General features: G+C 38.0%; 1 protein-coding gene and 1 long non-coding RNA gene across 4 annotated transcripts in view; one reads left to right on the forward strand and one right to left on the reverse strand.

Moving 5' to 3' along the window:
* Positions 1–24,855, forward strand: part of LOC132355058 (uncharacterized) — a 249,465-nt gene that overhangs the window by 24,503 nt on the left and 200,107 nt on the right. The gene's annotated exons all lie outside the window — the stretch shown is intronic.
* Positions 15,899–19,826, reverse strand: LOC132355042 (keratin, type I cytoskeletal 24-like). Its single transcript, XM_059907223.1, is given in 12 exon segments — positions 15,899–16,110; positions 16,309–16,387; positions 16,390–16,438; positions 16,645–16,727; positions 16,729–16,863; positions 17,199–17,330; positions 17,466–17,621; positions 17,883–17,942; positions 17,944–18,040; positions 18,416–18,498; positions 19,295–19,574; positions 19,576–19,826. Coding segments are annotated over 12 exon segments (1,509 nt in total). The 3' UTR covers positions 15,899–16,006.

Genomic DNA, 24,855 nt, shown 5'->3' on the forward strand with positions numbered 1-24,855 from the left:
ATTCTAGCACATATGGGTAGACATTATATGCTAGACTTTGAACCCTTATCACAGATGGTGTGGTCTTCATGTAAAGTGTTTTCTGGTAAAGAGTAGCAGTAAAGAGGGATTGGCGGGAAGTAGAAAAATCAGAGGGTGGCTGATGGTGAGGGACACAAGAGTTTACAGAAATTCCCCTGCTTGGCTTTGAACATCCATCTTAGCTAAGCAAGCTGTGTCTCTGTGTGAAACTTCCCTGACGTTAGTGCTGGTTGCTTCCTAGTTCTGGATACATGCTGGATACACAACTGTTATAGTAGCGTTTGTCTAGTCCTCAGAATTGAGCATGTATGTGTTTCAAATGCCTTGAATGCAGGACTCAGCTTTAGTTTTCCTCTTTTGTTTTCTCCAGTAGCTTCCCCAGGACAGATTGTGTGGACACTGGGAAAAGAACAGTGTGGATCACATTCAAATGCATGACATAGTACTTATTTGTAACCCAAGTTCATATATCTTTGGATATTATTTTTGCTTATTGGTCTTCACATAATGGCTTGAATGACTGAGTTCTATTTTCAGGTTTAAAAGCTCTCCCACTGCACAAACTGGCTAGATGAATGTGTCTATTCTAGAAGCAAACTCTCCACATCCTGTGTCTCCTTCTGCCTTCTTACTTCCCCATGGTGATTATCACCTCCTTAGTTTTCTGCTGCCATTGCAGCGTCCTCTAACTTCTTCTGGGCTGGACTCTGCTCCCTGACAGCTGCTACCAGATGCATCTGTTTTTGTCTCCCCATCCTTCTCTTCTTCCCTTGCTTTCAACTTTGCAGTCAGTCTCTGAGTATCCAAGCACCCTCAGCTGCTCAGCACTGTTGTATAGCTTTGAAGGACGCAATGTGTATAGCTGGTAGTACGGCAGCTGGTATTTACACGTGGATCCTTTTCTAAGTAAGCTTTATATATAAAAACAGGAAATCTCAGAAGTGGTACATTTAGGCTCTTTATAAAAAGACATTTTACAAAAGAAATTTTAGCTGTACTGTTTTTAAAAAAATGATATTTCCCCACAGGTTTGGAGGAGGTAGACTCTGACTTTGGCTATTAAATAAATGGCGTTTAAAATATATATAGATTAACAAAAATTTCATTTGTTCACAACCTTTAAGTGAGATTCAAAATGCTTGGTAATTGTTTTCTCCTTAACTAGATTGTGAACTTCTCAAGGGCAAAGAGTGCATGTCTTGTTTCTTTGGAAACTGCCCCAACTCCCACTAATTTAGTGGGTTTTCCTACTAACCCCTTAGACTTAATGCTTGCTTTTGAACAAACGAATGAATACCAGAGTAGATGATCTTTTATTGATGTTATATCTTGTCTTGAAAATGAGTAGTTATTGTCAAACTTCTCTTAAAATATGTTTTGAGTCCTGGAATGTTCATGGCAAAGCTCTGGTTTGTTTTGACTTTCTTATTGTATAACCAGGAGAGGAGTTGCTCTCTTAGGGATTACTCTTGTATATTTAGGATTGAATGATAATCTTTTCCTCTTGCGCATGGGGCTGATTAAAGTGTTCAGATTAAAGACACTAATACAGCATACTGGCAATTTTCGTGTAATGCAACTTAATTACACCTATAGATCATATCATTTTACATTAATGTAATACTTCTACCTCCGTGAACAATTTTGAGCATTTGGAGGAAATGCTGGAGTCCGTAGGTTTTAACCTCGAAAAATCATTATCTTTGAAACCTTTCCAAGCAGCCACAAGACTAGCTACTCATGTCTTGAAAGAGCTGTTCATTGAAGTCAGCACTGTTTGAGAATTAGGAAAACGTTTTCTATTCTCTTTGACAAATTCTCAATATTAATCTCAAAGATTGAGTAAAACAGAAACCACTCTTTTTTCAACTGTATGATCCTATATGATACCGTTGATGGTTTAGCTATGCTACCTTTTTACTTTTAACTATAACTTTGTGTAGTTAACAATAACTTCTGAGCTATCTTTGAAAGAATCTGGTATTAAGGTTAAAATGTGCAAGATTCATTTTCTGATTTTGTGCTTAACACAGTTGTTGATTTCTTGAAGGTTGTAGTCTGCAATACTATTTGCGGTATAAAATGTTCTGAAATTTGTGAACATTTAAAAATTTCCTTTTCATTTTTTTTGGCCTCTCCATTTGACTTTTATTTCTCTTCTGCTTCTTACACCACTGGTGAGTTCAGTAAAAAAAAAAAAAAAAAAGTTGTAATATATTTTAAGATGTCTTTTGGCTTAAAATACAAATGACTACATTGGGAAATTAATATACTTTCTGAAATTTAGTCCAGCCTATATGAAAAACAAAGCTGTCGGTAGGGCAAGAATAGTTGCCATTTAGTGATTCCATGTTCTGCTGCAACTTTTACAAATATTTCCACACTGTTGCCTTCAGAAAAAATCATTATACTAATCCATTAAGCTTCAACTCCTTCATAATCACTTTTGTCAAATGGCTCATCTCCCCAGCGGCTCACACCATCTAAGATTTCTGACTCCAGAAGTGAAATTCGGTGATATGTGGTACCACAGGTACCACAAGCTCAGTTACCCTCAAAAATCATTATCTTTTAAACTTCTCCAAGTGGTTAGAAAACCAGTGACTCTTACCTTGAAAGAGCTTTTCACTGAAGTCAGCACTGATTGAGAATTAGGGAAACATTTTCAGTTCTCTTTGAGAATCCTAAATGTTAACCTTTTAGGATTAACTTTGATCTTTTTTCAACTGTATGATGCTATATGATACCTTTGATAGTTCAGCTATATTACCTTATTACTGTACTTGCCTATTCTAAACAATCAATAACTGTCTTTTGAGTTGAGTTGAGTACCTACAAGACAGACTTTGCATGATTCCGTTCTGAATATGTGTATTTTTGTGTGTGACTCACTTCTGGAAAGGACCTCTCTGTTGTGCTTCTTGAGATAATTCATACCTCAAAATATATTTAGTTCTGAATTTCTAGAGTTGTATTAGTTGTAAAGTCATTTTTAAAGTGTACTCTAGAAGTCCGACTGTTTACCACTTGGTTAGGATTTTGGCTGTGTATAATAAATTTTACATACCAATTAAGACTACTGTGTTTTTCATGCTCTGCATACTTACCTTAGTGAAACTTGTAGGCAATTGTCCATTGTATCTCTGGTTGTCTATTGGATATTTCCAGTTGGGTATTCCATTGTTACATCAAACTCAATATAGGTACAACTTGCTCTATTATCTTTTCTCCTAATTCTGCTTTCCCTCCCAACTTTCCAATTTTTATTCTGCTTTAAAATTGAAAAATTTTTGTTTACCCTGTCTTAGCTCTTTAAAGTCTAGTAATTGACCAAATCCTGTCTCCAGATTCTTTATTTCTCCCAGGATTATCTCAATCCAGAAAAATTTCAATTTATCCTTGAGTTGCTACAGTAAGCTACTCACTTCGTCTCTAGTCTCTATCCCCACCACTCCAATCCATCTTGTGTGCAGAGGTTGTATTAATTTCCTTAATCAACCCTTGATAGGTTACTCCTAAGCCTAAAGCTTCCAAGAGTTCTCTGTGGAACTTAACATTAGTTTCTACTCCTCAGAGAAGCTAAGACCCTCCATGGTTTGACCCTATTCCATGTATCTAGTCTTATCCCTGTCATTCTCCAAAGGTGAATTCTTTATTCTGCCAGATTCAACCTCATAGTTCCATGTAAATCATGGTCAATCCTATCACTTTTCCTTCATTCATATTGGCTTCATGTCTGCCTATTCAAATCCTTCCTTCAAAATTCAAGCCTTTTTACTTTATTGAAACTAAAAGCATTATTGAATAGATGCAAAGTAATAATTATAAACTGTGTACAAAGTATTGAGAAAAACAATGCAGCAGATGCCCATGAACCACACTCAGGTTAGAAATGAAACGTTGTCATTACCAGTACAATTGAGTCACTTGTATGCCCCCTGAATTTTGTGTTTATATTTTATTTGCTGTTCTTTTTAGTTTCACCTTTTTTGTTTGCATCACTAAACCATACATCATTTCATAATGGTACAGTACACGTTTTTCAACTTTACATAAATGGAATAATTCTTACTTATGAAACATAAATTAGGTAGTGATTATTTGAACACAAAACATTGTTGTAAATAATGGCCTTCTATAGTGTATTCAGCTAAAATATTTTTTTCATTTTTAGGATTTCATTTATTTCTAAAAAGAAAAATACTCTTTTCATAACTTGTGACTCCAGTATAAAAATAAGCATGACTTCACATAGTGTTTCTCTCCTTGGCTTATGTCTTCCATTGTGCCATTGAAGGTAACCATGTCTTAACTTTGTCTGAAGCTGTCGGCTACTAGTTTTATATTGTCAGTCTGCAGCATGAAGCTGGTGTCGTTAATGGTTGCATCTGATATCTGGGAAAGCAGGACACAAAAAAGTTGTGTTTGTTACACTCACATTTGTAACTTCTGTGCACTGGTATTTAGCAATGACAATTTCAGGATCTTCAAAGAAATTTTAGATGTATATGATTCTCTAATGACAAATACATTAAATAATTGCCTAAATATTTCTTTATAGCATTTATCTCTTCTTTTGAGAATAAAATAACTGTAGACAATTTACTTAGTTTAATTTCACTTAAGTATTTTGGAGACATTTCTACAATTCCTTCCATAAAATGAACTATATAAAGGTGAGCTAATTAGAAAAAAACCTAATATTGCTAAGAGGTATATTTTGTTGCTTGTTAAATTCCTTAATCTGGTTAAATTGAGAAAAGTACAGGTATATGTGTAAGATGTTCCTAATCTTTTAATATTTTGTCATTTTTAGTGTAGTTCTTTCATCCAGCAGTAGCAAAGTTTCTTACCTTGTTTTGAAGTTCCTCAATTATCTTGTAATATTTCTTGTAGTTCTGTTTTTCTTCTTGACCATTAGCTCCAGGTCCAAAATTTCTTATACGATGCTTTGATTTTATATTCAAGTATACTGTTTGCCTGCTCCAGAGCCCCACCTGGTCTAGGTAAACTGTGAAACGGTCATTTAGATTTCTTATCCTATTCTTCCGTCACCTGCTCCCAAGTTGGCACTCCCGAAGTTGGTGGAAAAAGCTCCCCAGAAACCACCTAAACCACATTTCCCCCCTACAAGTCTTCCTTTCCCTTGACCAGAGACTAATTGCCATAGACTTGATTTTTGGGCAAAGTGTGACATGAAAGGCTTCAACCCTGCAAAACCCAGTGCCTCCAGGAGAGTATTGAGAGGAATCAATTAGTAACTCCTTTTAGAGCTGATAAAGTGGATGTTTCATCTCTGATAGAATCACTTTAAGGACTTTTAATGACATCTGTAATACTAAATAATTGTTTTGGTAATTATTTGTTAAATTCCACAGTTTATTTACTTAAAGGCACAGAAAATGCTTTCAGGTATCTATTTTCTAACATTGGAGAAATGGAGCCGAGAATATTTACATGGTATCAGCCTAGTTAAACTTGTGTTTTCCCATATGGAATTTCTGCCCTCATATGTTTTTTTTATGACTTTGATTATTACACTTTATTTTCCTTTGGAATTGTATGATAAGTATGCCATCTTTTCAGATGAAGCTATTTGAAATCAACTTTAGGGATTTCTGGTGAAGTAATAGAAAGTGGCTGATCCTTAGCCTATGTACCCTGTACAGTAAGTAACAATAAAATGTAGGAAGAGAAAAGGGTCTGATTCATTTTAATAGTCTCTTGTTATGTTTTTCTTGAATTTCATCAATTGTAGAAAAATAAAATGTTAAGTTTTAAAATTTTCTTAAAGCTTGCCTTGGACTTTCAAAGTGATCAGTGCTTTCTAATTTTATATTCTTTTTAAATTTTTTGGCCATGCTGCATGGCTTGTGGGATCTTAGTTCCCTAACCAGAGATTGAACCTGGGCCCTTGGCAGTGAAAGCACCAAGTCCTAACCAGTGGATTGCCAGGGAATTCCCTAATTTTATATTCTTAATTTATGAAAGTCTAAGACCCTCAAAAAGTTAAAGTGAAATGGAGGAACTGATACAATATAGTGTTCTGAGTTAGTATTAAACAGCAAACTTGTAAGTTTCTCCAGGTTCTTATAAACCTCTGCAGTGGCTGCTTCTTGTTCTGTTTGCAGTTAAATTGACACATGCAGATGCTGAATTGTAGCAGAAATACTCATCTTAGAGATAATAACCATGACATGCTGCACTTCCCCTCCCCCAATTCCTTACTAACATGGAGAAGTCCCTTCCCCCCATGATTTCCATATTACAAAGTGTATTTTTCTTCATCTATCTATCTATCTATCTTTATCTATCTATCCATCCATCTATCATCTATCTATCTTTTTTCAGTTTTTTTAAATTGAAGTCAAGTTGATTTACAACGTTGTGTTAATTTCTGCTGTACAGCAAACTGATTCAATTATATATATATATACATACACATATATATATTCTTTTTTATATTCTTTTCCATTATGGTTTATCACAGGATACTGAATATTGTTCCCTGTGCTATACAGTAGGACCTTGTTGTGTATCCATTCTGTATGTAATAGTTTGCATCTGCTAATCCCAAATTCCCAATTCATCCATTCCCCCACCCCCTCCCCCTTGGCAACCACAAGTCTGTTTTCTATGTCTGTGAGTCTGTTTCTGCTTCGTAGTCTGTCTATCTTTAATGAAAGCTGTCCCACTAGAAGGACAATATTTTTGGTCGATAAACTTGGTGTCACTTGATGTTCTCTCTCTCATGGCCTTGGCTTCATTGCACTTAAGGGGAAGCCTGTTCCTGTCTTCAAACACCCTAGTCATCAAATAAACATTCCTTAAAACTTCTGTTAAAGTTGAAACAATTCCACAAAGAATAAAATTTTCAAATGATATATGTAGGAAACATAAATGTCAAGCCAATATCTGCTATTGGCAAGTGTGGGGCTGCAAGTGTGATAATATCTGCATTTTTAGGTTCTGTGGTTGTTGCTTTTCTTCTAAATGACCCCAAATATATGTAATATGTTGGGTAGAGAATTGAACATATATTATAAAATCTTTCAGGCTGAAAGGATGACCCCCCAATAAATAAGATTTTGTAAAATAAGTAAAATTTTAAAAGTGAAGTTCTCTGAGTTAAAAACACAAAAGAGAACAAAACATCAGGTGAATGATAAAGTGCCTCTGCAGAAGTCCCCCTCAACAGAGTTGTGGCTGCCAGTTAGAATGCAGTAAAAGAATTACAAAGTCCAGGGACCATCCTCCCTCTGCTCTTGAACCTGGTGTTTAGTTCTGGGTACCATATTTTAGGAGACTATTTAACTACAAGTATGTCCGTTATATCAGCATGTGGTCCAGATAATGAAGAGTATGGAAACAATGTCACATGAGGCATGGCTAAAGAAATTGGGATTTTTGTTTAGAAAAGAGAAGACACATGGCCATTTAAGAACAGCTCCCAAGGCCTGAACCAGGATCAAATTGCTGAAAGTTACATAGGGAGACAGATCTGGCTCTACATAAAGAAAACTTTTTTAACATTACATCTGTTCTTAAATTGGATGTCCTGACTTACCAAGTCAGGAATTTTCCAAGCTCTGGTCACCTTCAACCGGAGACTTGAGGCCTAGAATCATCCTTCAGGAAGAATTTCTGTTCTGGGTGGGAGGTTGGAATAAAAGTCACCACCTAACTCTTTAAAATTGTGTGATTTTTTTTTTTTAATTGAAGTATAGTTGATTTACAATGTTGTGTTAGATTCTGGTGTATAGCAAAGTGATTCAGTTATACTATTATATATATTCGTTTTCATTATAATTTATTATAAGATATTGAATATAGTTCCCTGTGCTATACAGAAGGACCTTGTTGTTTATTTATTTTATGTATAGTAGTTTGTATCTGCTAATCCCCAACTCCTAATTTATCTCTCTACCTGCCTCCCCCACTGCCCTTCCCCTTTGGTAACTATAAGTTTGTTTTCTATGTCTGTGAGTCTGTTTCTGTTTTGTAACTAAGTTCATTTGTATCATTAAAATTGTGTGATTTTTTTAAGCTGCTATGATTGTGATAGAAATCATAGGCACTAATATTGGATCTTCAGGGAAACTTTTGGGTGTGGAGCGCCCAGTGGGGAAAGCAAAATGACCTCATTTTGAAATGGTGCAATGGAGCCCTTGTTTGCATAAAAACATGGAGATTTAACAATCTGACTTCTTCATCTTAGGCAAACTAAGAAAACATTATTTGAAGTAATTTATTTCACAGATAGCTGCCAGCAACGAGTAAGCTAAAAGCGATGTGTATGTCTCTGAAGATGAGGGTGTAAAACTTAATTGACAGAGGTTGTGAGAGCATGAAAAGCTCTTTCCACAAGGTCAGTAAATTCCAGGCACTAATCATCTCAGTTATGCATTGTACCAATAGAGGTTTTTCAAGGATAAGAGGGGGATGCTTGGACTATGCTTACATTTCTCAAAACACATGTGTTAGTTCTTTACAAAGTTCCTTGTAAACTTTCCTCACCATCTTATTATAAAAATTTAAGAATGGCTCTTGCTAGGGGCAAGACGGGAATAAAGACACAGACCTACTAGAGAATGGACTTGCGGATATGGGGAGGGGGAAGGGTAAGCTGTGACAAAGTGAGAGAGTGGCACGGACATATATACACTACCAAACGTAAAATAGATAGCTAGTGGGAAGCAGCCGCATAGCACAAGGAGGTCAGCTCAGTGCTTTGTGACCACTTAGAGGGGTGGGAGAGGGAGGGTAGGAGGGAGACGCAAGAGGGAAGAGATATGGGAACATATATATATGTATAACTGATCCACTTTGTTAGAAAGCAGAAACTAACACACCATTGTAAAGCAATTATACTCCAATAAAGATGTTAAAAAAAAAAAAAGAAAGGCTCTTGCTTAGGTTGCATATCATCTGTACTTTTTGTGCATAAAAATTTAGTTTTCAATGAAATATGTGCCTCACCTGTCTCATCCCCCACCTTTGCTGCCAGGATGAGATTATGAAGCTCCCTTCGAGATGCTGCACTTGACTTTGCCAGGACGCAGCTCCTGTCCTACTTTGTTTATTTATTTATTTTTGGCTGTGTTGGGTCTTCGTTTCTGTGCGCGAGGGCTTTCTCCAGTTGCGGAGAGCGGGGGCCACTCTTCATCGCGGTGCGCGGGCCTCTCACTGTCGTGGCCTCTCCCGCTGCGGAGCACAGGCTCCAGATGTGCAGGCTCAGTAGTTGTGGCTCACGGGTCTAGTTGCTCCGCGGCATGTGTGATCCTCCCAGACCAGGGCTCGAACCCGTGTCCCCTGCATTGGCAGGCAGATTCTTAACCACTGCGCCACCAGGGAAGCCCTCCTGTCCTACTTTGAAAGCTGGTCTTCCCCTGGTTTTGCCTGCTATGAGAAATCCAGCTTCAGTTGTTTTAATGGCCAAAGGGGCATTTAGTATCCTGTTTTCTGTTCTGAACTCAGGCTGAGCGCCACCTTTGTTAGTACTTCCCGTCTCCAGCTTTGAAAATTTCCTCCTCTCATCGCAATGGAGAAGTATTCTGGGAATTTTAAAGCCTGCTTGTTTACTTTAGGTGGGGGAGAAACAGTTCTGGAGAAAATGGAAATATACACAGTCCTTTTTTGGGTACCTTTTACAGGATGAGGTTACTTTGTGAGTTTAATATAGGAAAAGGCAGACCTTCATTTATGTTGGTGGAGTGGAAAGAACACAGCTTTGGGGATTAGGAAGACAGGCCTTCAGTTTCTAATTCTTCCCCTTACTTGCCCTGTGACTTTGAATAAATGATTTGACCTCTCCAAGCTAGATTTTCTTCATCAGTTAAACAGGAACAGTAATATCTACATCATAGGGTTTGAGGATTAAGTAGAATAAAGCATATAGATACAAGGTATTTATGTACATAATAAGTGCTTATGAAATGCAGCTTCCTTTTTTCCTCTGAATTCATCTTATTCTCCTCGTTTTTGGTTGGCTCGAAAAGTTATTATGCTTGACATCACTTATAACAATGCCAATTTACACTAATTACAGACTTACTAGTTCATTGTAATGCTTTAACATCGTGAGTGGAACCACAAACAGTTGCACTTTTTTCTAAGTTACTTGTAAATACAAAAGCAATGCCTACACCATAGACTAAGTCAAGCAGTTAGCAGATGTATTAAGAGAAATTGCACATTCTTCTTCCCTTCCCACAAGTTCCTCACCAGGCCCGATCAGGTAATCACCGCTAACCTTTTGGTGTGGGCACATTTTTCTATGCTCATACAAACACATACATATACATAAGGTTTACTTTCTCCTGTCTCCCTTTAGTATTTTTTTTTTTTTACACAAATGTATTATATGTACTGACTGAGCATTTTGCTTTTATACTTAAGGAAATATCATAGATATATTACCAGGTTACTACACAAAGATTTAATGCATTCTTTTAAAAATTTTTTTACTTTTTATTGAAGTATAGTTGATTTACAATGTTGTGTTAATTTCTGCCGTACAGCAAAGTGACTCTGTTATACATATATATACATTCTTTTTTTATATTCTTTTCCATTATGGTTTATCACAGGATATTGAATATAGTTCCCTGTGTTATACAGTAGGACCTTATTGTTTATTTATTTTATATATAATAGTTTGCATATGCTAATCCCAAACTCCCACTTGATCCCTGCCCCTTGGCAACCACAAGTCTGTTCTCTATGTCTGTGAGTCTGTTTCTGTTTAATGCATTCTTTTTAATGGCTATGTTGTATTCCATTGTCTGAATGCACGTAGTTTATTCTTTATTGATGGCCATTCAGGCTGTTTCCATGTTTTACTTTTTTAGAAAACAATGCAACAAACACCCTTGCACATACCGGATCTCTGGGTCTAAGGGTATTAAGGAATCTGACAGGTCTTTTTTTTTTAATATTTATTTTATTTATTTATTTGGTTGCGCCAGGTCTTAGTTGCGGCCAGCGGGCTCCTTAATTGTGGCTTGCAGGCTCCTTAGTTGCGCCATGTGAACTCTTAGTTGTGGCATGCACATGGGATCTAGTTCCCTGACTAGGGATCGAACCTGGGCCCCCTGCATTGGGAACGCGGAGTCTTAACCACTGTGCCACCAGGGAAGTTCCTGACAGGTCTTAATTGTTGTCACATTATGAGAAATGGTCAATCTCTGAGAGAATTCTCAAAGGAATATGTATTAGCTTCCCAAAGGAAGTGAGTGGCCTTGTTTTCTTAATTTCTTAGGATACTCCATATCATAACTCTATATTGTATTATAACATATTATCCTTGACTGCTGCAGTTTCCTGAAAACAGCTTCCAGATCTTTGGACAAGTTCTGCGGTGGGTAGGCTGGAATACAATACCTGTCTTTGAAACGTCACTGGTCCTTCCCAGCTGACAGCCAACCAGTGTTTCTGGACTGAGTTTGATATTTTTCCTGCTCTCCCACTTCTGGGTGGTTCCTGCCTCCGTTTCAAGAAAGATAATGAAATTCTCCTAAAAGCTGTGAATGATTTCCTGACAAATCGATGTGGAAGTCAATGTAAATTTTTCTATTGTAACTTATAGACATACATTAGTAGGATATTATAACAATACTTTTTGGGGGGTAGTTTTTTTTCCTTTTAAAAGATGGCTATGGCAATATGACTTATTTTATTAAAAAAATTTTTTTTAATTTATTATTTGTTTATTATTTATTTTTGGCTGTATTGGGTCTTCGTTTCTGTGCAAGGGCTTTCTCTAGTTGCTGCAAGCGGGGGCCACTCTTCATCGCGATGTGCGGGCCTCTCACTATCGCGGCCTCTCTTGTTGCGGAGCACAGGCTCCAGACGCGCAGGCTCAGTAGTTATGGCTCACGGGCCTAGTTGCTCCGCGGCATGTGGGATCTTCCCAGACCAGGGCTCGAACCTGTGTCCCCTGCATTGGCAGGCAGATTCTCAACCACTGCGCCACCAGGGAAGCCCCCATGACTTTTATTTTTGTAATTTGTTTTGCTTCTCTGTAGATCTTTTGAACACTACCCAGTGCTGTTGCATCACGGAGAAGCAAGCAGAAGTCATGTAATGAACATCCCCTTGTAGTTTTGTAATGAGCACTCATGTGCTTTCCTGTTCCTTGTGGTTCAGTCAGCAAAATAAACACTTTCTCATGCCTCTCTCTGTCTCTAGGAGTCTATGCATTTTACACATGCTAGATCTGTGATGCACTTAGGGCTTGTCCTTTATATGCCATTTGAATACTAATGTTAAAAAAAAAGTGGTTGAAAACTAGTGGTTACCAGTGGGGAGGAGGGGCAATAGAGGGGTGGGGGAGTGGGAGGTACAAACTATTGGCTGTAAGATAGGCTCAAGGATGTATATTGTACAACGTGGGGAATAGAGCCAATATTTTGTAGTAACTGTGAATGGAAAGTAACCTTTAAAAATTGTATAAAAATAACCTAAAAAAAAAGAGATGGTAATTATGTGACATGATGGAGGTGTTAGCTAAGACTATGGGGGTCATCATTTTGCAATGGTAAGTGTATCAAATATATACATTGTACACCCTAAACTTACACAAGGTTGTATGTCAATTATGTCTCAATAAAGCTGGGGGAAAAAAAGAAAAAAAAGTGTGACCAATAAATGCCACGATATCAACAGTGATTATGTTAGATAGTGGGGTTATGAGGGATTTTAATTTTCTTCTTTTAATTTGCATTTTCTAAACTGTCTTCAATAAATATAAATTACTTTTATAATAAGAAAAAAGTGTTATCTCAATGTTTGCTTCTTTCCACTGGATCATTTTATATTGACATTGATATTACAAATGAGTAAATGTTTTTAAAAGAGCTTGACAAGTATTTCCTGTTCTTCAGGTGTCATATTTGAGCTGCTGATAATTTTTTTAAGTGATTTATTACTTGCAGTATTTTGTTACTTGAGGAGATTGTTTGGAGGCTATTACTTGAGCTATGTTCTGGGTGATTTATATTCATCACTCTGTCTCCTCTTGTAGGTCTTTTGAACACTGTCTAATTCTGTGACTTCATGAAGCAAGTTTAGGCTACTTTCTACAGAGTCTCAAATCCTTTGCATGTTTCCTCTTCTCTTCCTACTATAAACCTTGTCTCTTCTTTCTTTTTTTTTTTTTAAATAAATTTATACATTAATTAATTTATTTAGTTTTAGCTGCATTGGTTCTTTGTTGCTGCGTGCAGGCTTTCTCTAGTTGCGGTGATCGGGGGCTACTCTTCATTGCAGTGCGCGGGCTTCTCATTGCAGTGTCTTCTCTTGTTGCAGAGCACGGGCTCTAGGCGCGCGGGCTTCAGTAGTTGTGGCACGTGGGCTCAGTAGTTGTGGCTCGTGGGCTCTAGAGTGCAGACTCAGTAGTTGTGGCACACGGGCTTAGCTGCTCAGCGGCATGTGAGATCTTCCCGGACCGGGGATCGAACCCATGTCCCCCGCATTGGCAGGCAGATTCTTAACAACTGAGCCAGCAGGGAAGTCCCTTGTCTCTTGTTTCTAATCTCTGTGAGGATGGATGCCACCTCCAGCATCCTCACTGCTCTTGCCCATTGTCCTTTGAGATAAGGTAAGATAAGATAATGTCAGAAAGACAAGAGGAACCTTATGAATCTCTGGATCAAAGGTCAACAATGAACGTCTATATGCAGGTTGGCATTGGCTCTTCCTTCTTATCCATAAGTCCAACTCTCAGAAAAAAGAAACACATTCCTCTTACTTAAAAGTCGACTGGAGAGCTGAACTTTAGAATTTCAAAATAAAGCCTATGCCTGTTGTGTGGTTTTAAAATAATTTTAGTGCAGATAATAAGGTGTAACACCCTGTCCTTAACATTTTATTCAGCACTCTAAATAAATTTCACAATCCAAAATGGTTCAATAATTTCAGTTTTTAAAATCGAATGAGCTCATTTTACTGCACATTCTACTGCATCTCAGTATGTTGGCACCTGTGATCTGGCCCTTTCCATATCTGTAAACAATCATTTAGTACAAATACAGCATCTCAACACATGCGAAGGAAACCCAGAATGAGGGTTTCGCCTCAAGATAATTTTCAGAGTAGCTTTATACTTTTGCGCTGATATGAGGCTAATACTAGGCGTAAACATAGGTCCCAGGTGGTACAGGACTAGAAGACTGGACGTGGGAAGACTCATGGAGAGAGGCTTTCCCGATGTAACTGTGATGGGGGGCCACATACAGCTGGTTTCCATGTCTGTCCTTCTGTCTTTAATCCAGGCTGAATCAGCGAGTTCATATTTCTTAACTTTTCAGTAGAGGAGAAACATCCAAGGTCTAATTTGCTGTAATGCTTTGATGGGAAACATATGTTTGACTTAAGACAGTATTGCTCTTTTTCTCTGAATAGTGGTTGATGCTTAGCTATTAACTTCATTCTGTGGTTACGGAGTGCCTACAGATTCATTTTTTAATGTTTTATTCAATGTGCCTAGAGGAAAACAAACTACATTATTTGGTTGTTTTTATTATTAAGGTTTGATACTCTCATGCAACTCTTATTGATTTTATATTTGAAGGTACAATTTACATGAATTACATTCAGGTTTACTCTTTTGTAATTTTTAATTTGGGTTTTTATGCCAAGTCCCATGTCCTTTTCTTAAGGACTGGCTTGTGGGATTGATGATCTAATTTGTGGTCTGATCATATTAAATTCCTTGAGTGGGAAAGTCCTTACCCAGCCTGGCTTTGTCCTTTGCCTGTTTCTTCCTGAGACTGACCTGTACCACCCCCTACCCTACTTTAGCAGGCTTCGTTTCCCAAGCAAGACAAGACAGAGCTCTGTGGACCACCCATGGGGTAAAAGACTTCAGCAATGGAGAGTGGGAATAGGAAACACCAGCTTGGCTAAGTGACAATTTTTGGTTAGAGGTGTGGCTAGATTTGACAAGGGAGCAAATATCTGAGCATCTCTTCCGTTTGGGACTTTCAAGGTTTTTGGAAATCTGGCACCATATCACATATCCCATCTTCTTTCCCAAGACTTTTATTTTGACCAGTCTCCTAAATGCTCTGCAAACATGCACTGTCAGATTCCTGTGGCACTTCTGGTGGATACTGTGGAATCAAGCCCTTCACTGTTAACATCCTGTATTGTCTGCTATCTTCTTTGTGTTTTTAGCTTTCCTCTCCATCTAAAATGTAAGCTTCTTGAAGTAGGAGGTATATCTTATGTTTCTTTTTTTAAAATTAACTAATTAATTAATTAATTTTGGCTGCACCGGGTCTTAGTTGCGGCATGTGGGATCTAGTTCCCTGACCAGGGATCGAACCCAGGCTCCCTGCATTGGGAGAGCAGAGTCTTACCCACTGGACCACCAGGGAAGTCCCTTATGTTTCTTTTTATCTCATGAAATACTCAGTTCAGTGATGGACATAAAGAAACTAGACATTAATTAATTATAGACTGATTATTCAATCTCATCCTTTTTGGTGGGCTAAGCTGTTGGCTGTAGTTTTAGGGACACTGAAGTCTAATTTCAGCTATCACTGAGTTCTAATGTGATGTTAAAATTCCCCACATACAAAATGGCTCTAATTTTCATTCTCATGAAGAAGACACTATGTAAATAATGAATAATGTGTACATTATTATTTGTAACGATAATGCAGCTAGATCATAATCTAGAGCTTCATTTCTGGGTAAAATATTGCATTTCTTTAAAAAAATTCAGAAATAATTTAGTTGACTTGCAAAAGTAAATTTATTGAAGCATAGAAACAATTAGAGCAAAGCTGTCATTTCAACTTTTTCAAGAAAATCCTAATAAGAAAAGAAAAAGGTGGAGAAAAATTGGTTAGTCATCTATTTCTGTATGGAAACTTTTTCCTGAAGTTATCCGGAAAGATGGCTAGATTGATGCAACTTCTTCATTCGTGTCTTTTAGATTTTTTTCTCTGAAGGACACTCTTGTTCATCTGGAAATTGCCTATTTCAGTTTCACCTCAGAAACACTGCTGAGTTGAGATGAGACAACTTTGCCATCCACCACCTCCTCTACGATGGTCTTAGTCACTCTAGTCTTGCTTGGATCTGAAAATCAAAGAATCACAATGTCAGCCTGAAAACTGTCACAGAAACATAGATCAAGAGAAATCCAAATGCATTCACTGAGTATGTTCTGTCTGGGTAAGATGACGTGAACACTAGTATACACTTTTTATATGACAGCAATGTGTGCCTTTATGTTTCAATTATAAAATTATCAGGAACATGAAAAAAAATATCTACATCTTCCTTGGACAGAACAGCTTCCAGATCTTGAGTCACTAGACGTGGATGAATCCCTGGATCCGGTGTTTCTGGACCCCGTGTTTCTGATCCCGAGTTTCTAAAATTAGATCCTCCAAAACCAGAACCACTGGAGAAAAAAAGAATTGTTTCCCTTTGCAGTTTGCAAAGGCAGGAGAAACCCTCCATGCAGAGGGCTCTTTCCCATGAAGGCAGCTGTCATTTGATTGGACTCTCTTACTTTATAAATACAAGTCTGGTCCCCAAACCCCTTTTTGGTTTCATAATGTAAATACACCAAGGTCTGCGTTTAGCATGTTCCTGCCTTTCATTTACCCTCCTTCTCCATCAAGCAGGTGGTGGTAGGTATCGATCTCCATCTCCAGGCAGGTCTTGATGTCCAACAGCTGCTCATACTCTTGTGTTCTGGCATTCAGTCTCACCCCGGATCTGACAGGTCTGCTCCTCCAGGCTGCTGATCTGCATCTGAATTTGTGACAGCTGGGCCATGTAGCCAGCCTCCGTGTCAGCCAAGGTCCCTTCCAGGGAGCTTTTCTAAGGGAAAAAGCAAATAAAAATATCATGATGAAAATAAATCATTGGATGATTAAAAAAATACATTTTATAAGATACTAGGAGAAATGCACTTTCCATGAGTTACAACGTCTATTGCTCTATCATTGCTTCCTTAATTTTTGCTGCCATTACTTTTTTAAAATGAAATCTTTTATGGAAATAGATATATTACTTTTAACTGGAATGTCTTATGCTTTCGACAACCGCAATACAGTCCTCCCTAATCCTGCTTTTATTATGTGCCAAGTGGAACATCTTGGCAAAGAAAACCGAATTGCTCCATTGGAGATTTTTGCAAAGCTCTTTGCACAAACCATGGCCAGTTGGGACTGCAGCTCAATTTCCAGGGCTTGCAGAGTGCGTTTCAGTTCTGTGATCTCATTCTTGGTGGAACTGGCTGACCTGGCATCAGCATCGGTAGAGATCTGTGCTTGCAGAGATGTGCTCTAAATACAAATAAAATGCAGTCTCGTTGCAGGCTGATGATGAGATGGGGCTGATGAGATGGGGCTGATGAGATGAGCGGAAGTGGCACGTGTGTGGCCGCGGGCAGGGCTCGGAGGCTCAGGGTGATGATCTACCTGCTTGTTGAACTGCTCTTCAGCCTCGCGGCGGTTCTGCTCAGCGAGCTCCCCATACTGTGCCCTCATGTCATTCAGTAACTTAGTCAGGTCTGTCCCTGGGTTCAGTTCTACGGTCACATCCCCTCCGGAGCTTCCTTGAATACTCTTCATTTCCTAGCATGAAGGGAAAATAGACCGGAGTGATGAAAACTGAAAAGCAATGACTTCCTAAAATGTGCTTAAGCCAACAAAAAATTGAAACTAGGACACTGAAGGGAAAAAAGAACCCAACAAATTCACATATAATTTTCTCATCATTACTTTTCTCCCCTGGTTATAGAAGTTGGAAATCCATCCAGATGGAATTTACTCTCATAGAACGGATGTGGGGGAAGCTGTAGGCCAGAGTCATTTAATCGTGGACCGTGTTCCTACCTCCTGGTGGTTCTTCTTCAGAAAGGCCAGCTCCTCTGTGAGGCTCTCGATCTGCATCTCCCAAGTCAGAGCGAGTCATGGTCAGGTCAACCAGGACTTTCCGCAGGCCATTGATGTCAGCCTCCACGGTCTGCCGGAGATGCAGCTCGTTCTTGTATCTGGAAGGGTACAGTCCAGCCCATTTCAAAGAGTACAGTCCATTCTTACATATTCAAGAAAATATTTTCTCCCCTGAGCAATTTGATCATTGAAGGCTAAGTTTTCTCTTAGGGGTTTTTCCCTTGTAAAGAAAAATCTGAGCCTTACATTAATTCTATTGATGGCCAATATTTTTGATAACAAAAATTTCATCCTGAAATTGCCTTTCTTTTCTTGTTGGTGGAATGATGGTTTTTAAAATGTACCCTTGGGATGTTTGTGAATTCAGGTCTTGATCCCCTAAAAGGTTTCTTTAAAATTTAGAGTAAACTAAGCCAAGGGATTGAATTTTATTTCCCCTAGGACGTTTGTTTTCAAGTCTTCATTTTTCTTACTTCAGTCTGAAGTCATCAGCAGTCAGTCTGGCATTGTCAGTTTGCAGAACAATTCCAGCATTTTCAATAGTGGCAGTAAGGATCTAGAAAAGACAATAATAGTGAATAAATCATGGATGCTTTTTACCTGTGTCTACATGCCCACCTGTGAGAGTGGATGTCTCCTGAGTTATCTTTTAAAGGTGAATTGCTTTGAAAATTTGCTTAGTAATGACGGCTGCATTGATAATCCTAATGTATTTAGATATCTTTCTGAAAAAATTAACAGCTTGCACATTTATTGGAATGGGCATGGAACATTGTTTTACAGAACACAATCCTCTGAATATTTCTGCTGCTTTGCAAGATCAGTTGTTCTATGGGCTCTTTCAGAAACAGTGTGAAACATGAATTCCACTTCCAAAAATGTCTTTAAAAATATACTTCCCATACAACCGTGGCTAAACATTTTAGATTCTACCACATTCTCATACAATATTTGCACCAGATTTTCTAGGAAGAAAAATAGTTGTAAGACTATTTAAATCTAGCAAGACACTAAAATACGTCAACCTGCCAGAATTAATCATGAAATAATTAGATGAAGCTTGTGTCAACTCATAGCCATCACTCTTATGTTAATTAGCTACCTGGCATTGTATAAATTTTACTCTTATGTAGAAACACTCAAATGTAAGATGCAAACAAAATTAATGTGGTTGGATGTTGTGTATACAATACTGTCATAGTTAAAGCACACCAAGTCCCATTTTACATATACAACAAAACAAATATATTTTCAAATAATTCCTTGATTTAAATTCATCATTATGGTCCATGATCTGAATACATGGGAAAGCTACAGAAGTAATAGAAATTCAGCCATGGCTAGTGTCTCACCTGATTCCTAAGATCTTCAATGATTGGATAGTATTTGCTATAATCTCTTCCAGCTCCACCGTCTCCAGACCCAGGCCCAAATTTGTCATACCACTCCTTGATTTTGTTCTCCAGATCAGCGTTGGCCTCCTCCAGAGCTCTGACTTTGTCTAGGTAATTGGCCAGCCAGTCATTGAGGTTCTGCATGGTTTGCTTTTCACCTCCAGAGAAAAGCCCCCCATGGCCAACACCACCACCCATACCACCACCATAGCTGTAGAAGCCTCCGCTAGCACCCCCTGCCGAATCCAGCACCTCCACCAAAGCCAATCCCAGAGCCTGAAGCTCCTCCCAAACTGCCCCCTATTGAGCAGCTACCAAAACCCCCTCCAGAGCTGCCTCCAAAGCCCCTGCTGGAGCCCCCACTCAGGCCACAGCTGCCGGCCCCTCCTCGGAATCCCCGGGCAGAGCCTCCCCCCAGACTGCATCTGCTTCCTCTGCTGAAGCTGCTGCCACCAGCCCTGGAGGAGGACACGCGAGATGAGCAAGACATGGTGTTCCTGCAAAGGGTTGGTTTGTCCAGGTGAGGAGGAGAGGTGATCGGGAAGAGCCTATTTGCAAGCTGCCTTTTTGGCCCTTATATACATACTTTTAGGGTGTTCCTTTTCCGTGTCAGTTCTTAATCCCTGTTACCCTTTTGCTCATCCTCAATTGGATATATATTTTTTTCCTCCCGAATCCACTCTACTGGCTCTTTTTCTGAAGCTGGGTCAGCGCCTCGGGGCATTTACTATATCAAGAAAAAAAAGAAAAAAAAAAGGTGGAGCAAAGCAAAAAAAAATTATTTTTCAGAATTATAGTTTTAATCTTTCAGAGGTTTTGATGAGTGATCATTCTTTTCTGAAAGAGCAATTCTGTTAAATTTGCTTCATGATTTCCCAGTTGCAGAGCACATCCCCAGATTAACAGATGTAATTAAAATACTTAATATGACCAGAATGGAAATTTCCCATCAAACTTGTGAATTTTTGTTCATATTGTTCTCTTAAAGTTGAAATGAGCTTTAGCATCAGCATTTGTTTCAGATTTACTTAATTGTCCTTCTCTGTGATTACTTCAATCAGCATATTTCTAAGGTTGTTGAAGTTTGCGATTTTAGATGATTGTGCTACAAAGATGCTTTTCTTTCTGATTGAATTTGAGTCTGATATAATGATACCAACTTCCTTCTTTAGAATCAAATCTTAAGAAACGAAGAGATAATGTTGATTTCGTTGATAACTGGAGAAGGGGATCTGAGTCACTTCTTTTAAAATTTATTTATTATTATTTTTTTGGCTGTGCCACAGGGCACATGGTATCTTAGTTCCCCGACCAGGGATTGAACCCATGCCCCCAGCAGTGGAAGCACAGGGTCCTAACTACTGGACGGCCAGGGAATGCCCTAAATTTATTTTATTTAAAAAAATTTTATATGAATCACTTTTTTAAAATAGATCTTTATTGGAGTATAACTGCTGCACAATACTGTGTTAGTTTCTGTTGTACAACAAAGTGAATCAGCCATATGTATATATATATCCCCATATCCCCTCCCTCTTGAGCCTCCCTCCCACCCTCCCTATCCCACCCCTCTAGGTGGTCACAAAGCACCGAGCGGATCTCCCTGTGTTATGCTGCTGCTTCCCACTAGCTATCTGTTTTACATTCAGCAGTGTACATATGTCGATGCTACTCTCACTTTGCCCCAGCTTCCCCCTCCCCCACCCCGTGTCCTCCAGTCCATTCTCTATGTCTATGTCTTTATTCCTGCCCTGCCCCTAGGTTCATCAGTACCTTTTTTTTTTTTTTTTAGATTCCATATATATGTGTTAGCATATGGTATTTGTTTTTCTCTTTCTGACTTACTTCACTCTGTATGACAGACTTTACATCCATCCACCTCACTACAAATAACTCAGTTTCATTTCTTTTTATGGCTGAGTAATATTCCATTGTATATATGTGCCACATCTTCTTTATCCATTCATCTGTCGATGGACATTTAGGTTGGTTCCATGTCCTGGCTATTGTAAACAGTGCTGCAATGAACATTGTGATTCATGTCTGTTTTTGAATTATGGTTTTCTCAGGGTATATGCCCAGTAGTGGGATCGCTGGGTCATATGGTAGTTCTATTTTTAGTATTTCAAGGAAACTTCATACTGTTCTCCATAGTGGTTGTATCAACTTACATTCTCACCAACAGTGCAGGAGCGTTCCCTTTTCACCACACCCTTTCCAGCCTTTACTGTTTCTAGACTTTTTGATAATGGCCATTCTGACAGGTGTGAGGTGATACCTCATTGTAGTTTTGATTTGCATTTCTCTAATAATTAGTGATGTTGAGCATCTTTTCATATGCCTCTTGGCCATCTGTATGTCTTCTTTGGTGACGTGTCTATTTAGGTCTTCTGCCCATTTTTTAATTGAATTGTTTATTTCTTTGATACTGAGCTCCATGGGCTGTTTGTATATTTTGGAGATTAATCCTTTGTCCGTTGTTTCATTTGCAAATATTTTCCCCCATTCTGAGGGTTGTCTTTTCCTCTTGTTTATGGTTTCCTTTGCTGTGCAAAAGCTTTGAAGTTTCATTAGGTCCCATTTGTTTATTTTTGTTTTTATTTACATTACTCTAGGAGGTGGGTCAAAAAAGATCTTGTTGTGGATTATGTCAGAGTGCTTTTCCTGTGTCTTCCTCTAAGAGTTTTATAGTGTCTGGTCTTACATTTAGGTCTTTAATCCATTTGGAGTTTATTTTTGTGTATGGTGTTAGGTAGTGTTCTAATTTCATTCTTTTACATGTAGCTGTCCAGTTTTCCCAGCACCACTTACTGAAGAGGCTGTCTTTTCTCCATTGTACGTTCTTGCTTCCTTTGTCATAAATTAGGTGACCATATGTGCGTGGGTTTATCTCTGGGCTTTCTATTCTGTACCATTGATCTATATTTCTGTTTTTGTGCCAGTACCATACTGTCTTGATTACTGTAGCTTTGTAGTAGAGTTTGAAGTCAGGGAGCCTGTTTCCTCCAGCTCCGTTTTTCTTTCTCAAGATTGCTTTGGCTATTCAGGGCCTTTTGTGTTTCTATACGAATTGTAAAATTTTTTGTTTGAATTCTGTGAAGAATGCCATTGATAGTTTGATAGGGATTGCATTGAATCTGTAGATTGCTTTGGGTAGTATAGTCATTTTCACAATATTGATTCTTCCAATCCAAGAACATGGTATATTTCTCCATCTGTTTATGTCATTTTTGATTTCTTTCATCAGTGTTTTATAGTTTTCTGAGTACAGGTCTTTTGCCTCCTTAGGTAGGTTTTTTCCTAGGTATTTTATTCTTTTTGTTGTGATGGTAAATGGGTTTGTTTCCTTAATTTCTCTTTCTGATTTTTCATTGTTAGTGTATAGGAATGCCAGAGATTTCTGTGCATTAATTTTGTATCCTGCAATCTTACCAAATTCATTGATTAGTTCTAGTAGTTTTCTGGTGGCATCTTTAGGATTTTCTATGTATAGTATCATGTCATCTGAAAACAGTGACAGTTTTACTTCCTTTCCAATCTGTATTCCTTTTATTTCTTTTGCTTCTCTGATTGCCATGGCTAGGACTTCCAAAACTATGTTGAATAAGAGTGGCGAGAGTGGACATCCTTGACTTGTTCCTGATCTTAGTAGAAATGCTTTCAGTTTTTCACCATTGAGTATGATGCTTGCTGTGGGTTTGTCATATGTGGCCTTTTATTATATTGAGGTAGATTCCCTCTATGCCCATTTTCTGGAGAGTTTTTATCATAAATGGTGTTGAATTTTGTCAAAAGCTTTTTCTGCATCTATTGAGATGATCATATGGTTTTTATTCCTTAATTTGTTAATTTGGTGTACCACATTGATTGTTTTGTGTATATTGAAGAATCCTTGCATCCCTGGGATAAATCCCACTTGATCATGGTGTATGATCCTTTTAATATGTTGTTTGATTCTGTTTGCTAGTATTTTGTTCAGGGTTTTTGCATCTATGTTCATCAGTGATATTGGTCTATAATTTTCTTTTTTTGTGATATTTTTGTCTGGTTTTGGTGTCAGGGTGATGGTGGCCTCGTAGAATGAATTTGGGAGTGTTCCTCCCTCTGCAATTTTTTGGAAGAGTTTGAGAAGGATAGGTGTTAGCTCTTCTCTAAATGTTTGATAGAATTCACCTGTGAAGCCATCTGGTCCTGGGCTTTTGTTTTTTGGAAGATTTAAAATTACAGTTTCAATTTCATTACTTGTGATAGGTCTGTTTATATTTTCTAATTCTTCCTGCTTCAGTCTTGGAAAACTGTACCTTTCCAAGAATTTGTCCATTTCTTCGTGGTTGTCCATTTTATTGGGATATAGTTGTTTGTAGTAGTCTTTTATAATCCTTTGTATTTCTGCAGAGTCAGTTATGATTTCTCCTTTTTCATTTCTAATTTTATTGATTTACATCCTCTCCCTTTTTTTCTTGATGAGCCTGGCTAAGGGTTTATCAATTTTGTTTATCTTCTCAAAGAAGCACCTTTTAGTTTTATTGATCTTCGCTATTGTTTTCTTTGTTTCTATTTCATTTTTTTCTTCTCTGATCTTTATGATTTCTTTCCTTCTACTGACTTCGGGTTTTCATTGTTTTTCTTTCTCTAGTTGCTTTAGGTGTAGGGTTAGATTGTGTATCTGAGATTTTTCTTGTTTCGTGAGGTGAGATTGAATTGCTATAAACTTCCCTCTTAGAACTGCTTTTGGGTCATTGTGTTTTCATTGTCATTTGTTTTTATGTATTTTTTAATTTCCTCTTTGATTTTCTTCAGTGATCTCTTGGTTATTTAGTAGTGCACTGTTTAGCCTCCATGTATTTGTGGTTTTTACAGTTTTTTTCCTGTAATTGATTTCTAATTTCATAGTGTTGCGGTCAGAAAAGATGCTTGATATGATTTCAATTTTCTTAAATTTTCTGAGGCTTGATTTGTGACCCAAGATGTGATCTATCCTGGAGAATGTTCTGTGTGCACTTGAGAAGAAAGTGTATTCTGCCACTTTTGGGTGGAATGTTCTATAAATATCAATTAAATCTATCTGGTCTATTGTGTCATCTAAAGCTTGTGTTTCCTTATTTATTTTCTGTTTGGATGATCTGTCCATTGGTGTAAGTGGGGTGTTAAAGTCCCCTACTATTATTGTGTTACTGTCGATTTCCCCTTTATGGTTGTTAGCATTTGCCTTATGTATTGAGGTGCTCCTGTGTTGGGTCCATAAACATTTATAATTGTTGTATCTTCTTCTTGGATTGATCCCTTGATCATTATGTAGTGTCCTTCCTTATCTCTTGTAACAGTCTTTATTTTAAAGTCTATTTTATCTGATATGAGTATTGCTACTCCAGCTTTCTTTTGATTTCCATTTGCATGGAATATCTTTTTCCATCCCTTCACTTTCAGTCTGTATGTATCCTTTGGTCTGAAGTGGGTCTCTTGGTGACAGCATATATATGGGTCTTGCTTTTGTATCCATTCAGTGAGGCTGTGTCTTT

Source organism: Balaenoptera ricei, chromosome 20, assembly GCF_028023285.1.
Source record: "Balaenoptera ricei isolate mBalRic1 chromosome 20, mBalRic1.hap2, whole genome shotgun sequence".
Taxonomy (NCBI): Eukaryota; Metazoa; Chordata; class Mammalia; order Artiodactyla; family Balaenopteridae; genus Balaenoptera; species Balaenoptera ricei.